General features: G+C 44.6%; 1 protein-coding gene across 1 annotated transcript in view; it reads left to right on the top strand.

Annotated features, from left to right (window-relative positions):
- Xdh (xanthine dehydrogenase) overlaps positions 1–6,000 on the top strand; it is a 66,579-nt gene that overhangs the window by 37,509 nt on the left and 23,070 nt on the right. Inside the window, exons 17-20 of the mRNA XM_055627501.1 lie at positions 967–1,136; positions 2,495–2,618; positions 4,603–4,722; positions 5,514–5,610. Coding sequence (XP_055483476.1) covers positions 967–1,136; positions 2,495–2,618; positions 4,603–4,722; positions 5,514–5,610 — 511 coding nt within the window. The remainder of the gene's footprint in view (positions 1–966; positions 1,137–2,494; positions 2,619–4,602; positions 4,723–5,513; positions 5,611–6,000) is intronic.

Here is a 6,000-nt window from a genome sequence, read left to right as displayed (position 1 = left end):
CCAAACCAAACCAACCAACCAACCAAACCAAACCAAACCAAACCAACCCATCCAAAATAAACAAATGTGCTAAGTTTGTTTTATTTATAGGACCAAGAACTGGCTGCAGTTTGCAGAGCTCTGAGCTGGTAGCCCACAAATGAGCTAGCTCTAGGGTATGGCTGCCTGATTGGAATCCAAAGTTTGCCCCTTCTTTACTCTGTAACCTTGGGCAAACCGCCTCTGCATTTCTTGGGCAAGTTAATTAGACTTGCCTGCAGGTGTGGATAATGCCAGACTTGTTTCACAGAATGGGGGGAGGACTGAAGTGTGGTTGCAGGGTATGCAGCCCTGAACCAGCGAGGGTAAGACCTTGGGCCCACCTCTAATGTTGAAAAATAAAATTCAGCTGCTTAGAAGTCCACGGCTCAGTAAGGATTAGACACTTTAGTACTGTGAAAAACAACTAAAATAAAGATTGATTCTAAAATTAATGGAACGTTTTGGGAAATATAGTAAAGTATAGTAGGAAAATAAGTCATCCAAAATCTATTCTCCAAGAGAAAGTCACTGTATTTCTGTTTTATTTCTAGTTTTTCCTATGCTTATATGGATATATATGTATATATTCATATATATCAAATATGTGTGATATTAGTAGCATGTGCTATTTTGCATAGAATTAGTCAGTACACACATAATAGAATGTTTTATGCTTAATATAAACATTCTTTCTTCTGTTTTAAGTTCTTCAAAAGTATGTTTTAATGGTTGCATACTATTCTGCAGTATTCAGCTCACAGCTAATGCATATTTAGGTTCTTTTGTTTCTTGATATGTTTGCACTATGACTACCTTGTCAGTGACTTCCTATGTGCCTCTTTCCCCTTTATGTCCTTTACCCTTAGCTCTATCAGGCTCTCCCTAGTTCCCAGTATCCCCTGAACTTATAGAGGAACAGCCTGACTGGTGACTGTATTGTTTCAGGAGGTACCCAAAGACCAGTCCGAGGAGGACATGGTGGGCCGGCCCTTGCCTCACCTGGCCGCAGAGATGCAGGCATCGGGGGAGGCTGTGTACTGTGATGACATTCCCCGCTATGAGAATGAGCTGTCTCTCAGGCTGGTCACCAGCACCCGGGCCCACGCTAAGATCACGTGAGTACAGCTTCCCAGGGGAAGCACCCCCTGCAGGGCTGGAGATGCCAAGATAACAGAGCCCCTTAGGGAGCCCCTGTCCTTGAGGGGAGGCAGGAAGTCCTCTCAGATACATCTGCATGGTACCTGAAGCTCTCTTGGTAGGAGGGCAAGAGGGTAAGAGGAGAATCTGGGAATTGAGCAGGGCAGTCACGCTTGGCCTGAAAGCCCTGAGTGTAGGTGACAGGCTTCTAACAGGACCAGGTAACACTTAAATTCAGAGACTGGGCTGAGCACATGCAGCAGAACTTCAGAGCAATAGGGAACAATACAGGAAAGATCACAGCCTTAGCCCACAAAGCTGGAAATTAGATCCTGCCAAAGCTACAGGGTGGACGTAGCTGCTGAGACCCATATCTACCCTGAAGTTCTGGTTTCCCCGTCTGTAACTGGGTGTTTGTGAGGGTCCCTGAATGTGTCCACACAGCACCTAGCAGAGAAGAGCCACCCATACCCGTTTGTTAGATGCTGAGAGCTGAACAGCAAGAATTACCACAATAGCGACATCAGTGGTGAGCACAGTGCTCAGCAGTCAGTGCAGTGGTTGGTGTTTGCCACCGGTTTCACATGCTTTTCACACGTTGGCTCACTCTTCACAACACCGGTACACGCAGGTGCGGCAGAGGAACTAAGGCATAAGCGGGAGGTGCTGCTTGCCCCAGATGACATGACTGACAGGTGGAAAGGACTGTGTTTGAGGTCAGGTAGCATTTGAAACTGAGCCATGACACCTCTGGATGTTTAAAGGCAGAGGCTGAGTTTCAGCTTCTGGTGGTGCTGGACACAGAGCTCATGGCTGAGTGGAACAGCCGGGAATAGTTCCCTCTTGGGCCCTGCCTCGGGGCTGACCCAAGCCTTCCTGCCAATCTTTTCTTCCTGGGGCTCCTAACCTGGAGACATCCTCACTTTGAGCCCATGTTAACAGTGTCATGACTCATACTGTATATACTCCAGCAAGCTCTACCGCATCAGTGTGCAAATGAGTGGGTTGGAAGAGTGAGATATATTTCAACCAGAACTCCCCAGAGTTATTGCTGTTCTCTTGGATCTGGGTCCCAGTACTTGGAGGACAGACCAGGGCTAGCATCTGATATGTGGAGACAGCAGCATTTGACACACATCTGAATGCCATGGAAGGCATTCAATCACCATTTGCAGCGCAGGATAAAAATGAGTTAGAATGTAACCGGGAAGAAGATAAGAGGTGAGAAGAATGTGGGTGGAGGAAAGATCATTAAATGAGACAGGCTATCCAAGCCAAACAATGTATCTCCTCACCCAGCTTGCTGACCTGGCCTCACACTGCGCTCATTCTCCAGGTCCATAGACGCTTCAGAAGCCAAGAAGGTGCCAGGGTTTGTTTGCTTCCTTACCGCAGAGGATATTCCTAATAGTAATGTAACCGGCCTTCTGAATGATGAGACTGTCTTTGCGAAGGATAAGGTATATTTGGACTTGTCATCAGAAATAACAGGAATAAATATCATGGTTTTAATTTGTGCTCATTGCTCCAAGTTCCTAATCCAGCATATAATGTGACTATCAAGTAATTGGCCAGCATTTGGGATAATCCACAAATGGACAGAATATTATTTGATTGTTTAATTGATGACTACTGTTTTTGTATAATAGGATACTCCCTGCCAAAATCACAGAAAAACAAGGTTGATGATTATATGTGAGTTCACAGCTAGTAATGTATGGCATTAAGCACCTTTACTGAAAGAACGTAAGAATGCATTAAATAAGCTAACTAGAAACGAGATCACAATCCCACCACTAGGTGTGGACAGCCCACTTGTATGAGAGCTTATTTACTGATTTCAACTCTATGAAAATCCGAAATAACAGTCCACAAGCCCTGAAGACAGTTGCTAACTCCTTATCTCCACCCACAGGATAGTTAGTTCCCAGATGGTCCTTTTGTAATTCCAATACTGATTAAAGGTTGCAAATTAGATTCAAGTAGGTGTTGCTGAAGGCTAATCACCTTTTTCATATTAATGGCAGAGTGAAGCAAAGAACAAAAACCTGTAGATACAAGGAGGAAATTTATAAAGTGTTTAGTAGAAGAACAAATTACCTTATCAATGTCTAGAGCCCGAGGAGTGTTGTTAGCATTTTAGTCAGGGAGAGTCAAATAGGTATAAGCAGGTCAATGCTGCAGAGCCGGTTAGGTCTGTTCTTACTGTTCTTCTAGAGACCTTCCAGAGGCCCGCAACCAAGAAAATTGGTTGGCGTTGTTAGAAACCTTGCATCTTAATATGATAAGCTGCATAATAATTTCTCATTTCTTTTCCGACGGGCATACTGATTAAAATGATACCTAAAGGGGATCCGCTACGAGTTCTGTAGAAGATGGCTCGGTCTTTTATGACCCTGTTACATATGCATGAGGGCCTGAGTTTACACCCATGTAAAATGAACTGTTGTGGCACACATATGTAATCTAGACAGGCAGATCCTTAAAGCCCACTGGCCAGTCAGATTAGCCAGTCACTGAGCCCCAGATTTCAGTGAGAGACCCTGTCTCAAAAATAAGGTGTAGAGCAACGAGAAATACCTCTGACCCCCTCAAGCATGTGCGCATAAATACACGTGAATATGTACACATGTATATAACACACATCGTTTTAAGGGACTTGGCAATTAAAAGGAAGCGAAACTCACTCTAAATTGAAAAATGGGTGTTAACGTGTCTAAACCAGCATTTGTGATTTTTGGAGCATCCAGAGCAGCGGTTCTCAACCTTCCTAACGCTGTGACCCTTTAATACAGTTCATGTTGTGGTGAACACCAACCATAAAATTATTTTGTTGCTGCTTCGTAACTGTAATTTGGCTACTGTTATTAATTGTAATATAACTATCTGATATGCAGGATATCTGACATGTGGTTCGCACCAGCCCCGCAAAGGGGTGACGACCCCACAGGCTGAGAACTACTGGTCTAGATGAAGTTATAGACATGAGTGTGGACTTGGAGCCGTCTCTCCAGCACCCACCCTATCTTTATCTTTTCATAAGGAGACCAAGGTTGTTGGAACATACTGGTGGTGACAATCAGTTGTTGGGGTCATGTCTCCCGTTTGGCTCATGGCAGACAAGTAGAACCATTGTCCACACTCTGCTCTGTGCAGCTTCTCAATAAGCTATCAGAGTGAAAATACAAACACTGGGCATTGAGCTGAAATCTCTTCCTACCCTGGGGCCAGCGAGCTCTATGCCCTCTTCCTGTTGTATGACTCTAAGTTCTCACGAAGAGGCTCATGGCCTCAGTTAGTAGGCTCAGGAAACGAAAGGTCTGAGGGCATTCCTAAAATATGCTCTGACCGAAAGGTGGGGACCACCCTTGCCTTTTTAACATATCCATAAAGGTTTGCTTCCTGAGGAACTGTATGGTCTTAACAGCTTATCTCTGCTCGTAGGTCACTTGTGTTGGGCACATCATTGGCGCTGTGGTTGCTGACACCCGAGAGCATGCAGAGAGAGCTGCTAAAGTGGTGAAAATCACCTATGAAGACCTTCCAGCCATTATCACAATTGAGGTAACTGAGACATGGGTTGCTCCTGTAGAGGGGTGAGCTCCTGTCCCCAAAGAGAACCCTCCAAAGAAGATGCCTTTGAATTGAGCAGCACATGGAAATTTGACCACAGTTGACACAGAGCTTTACTTGGTTCTGTTTAAATGATTTTGATTCTTCAGATTAACAATAGTGCACAAGTGTAGCCTGCAAACATCCAGCTTCTCACTTTCAGTATGATATTCAACTCACATATGATATCCAACATTGCATTCAACAGGGTTTGTGCTAGATGATTTTGCCCACTGTAGGCTAATCTGGGTTTTCTGAGTTTAAGGTCAGCTAGTTGAAGCTATGTTGTTCACTCAGTATGCTAGGTACACTGAGTGAGTAGCATATGATATTTTCAATATGACAGATTTATTGGGCTGTAACCCTATCATAAGTTAAAGGGCATCTCTAAATGGATTTTGGAATTCTTTCCAACCCTAGAGTTTATGCCCAAGGTAGCCTTACCTTTCACAATCCTGGGTTCAGTCCACCAGTGGCCAAACTGAGCTTCATTCCCCACATTTCAGCTGTGTTTGTTTCATTTTGAGACTTTGCTTTTCCAGAATACTCAGAGCTATCCATCTCCCACCACCAAAAGGATGAACAAAACACGATTCCGTGAGCTCTAGTAGAGTATCCTTTGGGGTACAAGGCACATTTGTGAGGAGAGAGAGGCAGCAATTCAGAAAGCCCCTCTCTTCCTGGTCAGAATCACCTTCCTCCCTGGAAAGCCACATTCCTGAACCTTCTTTTTTGATCCTCAGGATGCTATAAAGAACAGCTCCTTTTATGGCCCTGAGATAAAAATTGAGAAAGGAGATCTCAAGAAAGGCTTTTCTGAAGCAGACAACGTTGTCTCAGGTACAATGTCACTGTGTGGCAGAAGGGATGGAGACGTTGGTTTATGAGCTCAATTCTAGAGATACACATAGAGCCCTAAAGAAGGGAAGTGATTGGCAGCGTTTCCCAGCATAAGAAACCTCTGGTGTTTGGAATGAAACTGTAGGCAGTTAGCAAGGATGGGGCCTCCACCATTTTAACCTCCCATCGCTGGGTTGGATATACCTAAGCAATCCTGCATTGTATCTTTGGAAGGCTGCATAGAGAGGACAATGGCCACAGATGTGTCCAGCTTTAGGACAAACTCCCTACCCTCACTAGGTGCCTGAAATGCTTCTGTGAGCTTCTGTTCCGAGTCTCCCTGAACTCTATCTAACCCTATGAACTAGGCCCACTGCTCCCAGCCCAGGC

This window comes from Psammomys obesus, unplaced genomic scaffold (assembly GCF_907164565.1).
Source record: "Psammomys obesus unplaced genomic scaffold, mPsaObe1.curated_primary_1811, whole genome shotgun sequence".
Taxonomy (NCBI): Eukaryota; Metazoa; Chordata; class Mammalia; order Rodentia; family Muridae; genus Psammomys; species Psammomys obesus.
Note: the sequence above shows the minus strand (reverse complement) of the source record. Positions and strands in the feature narration are given on the sequence as shown.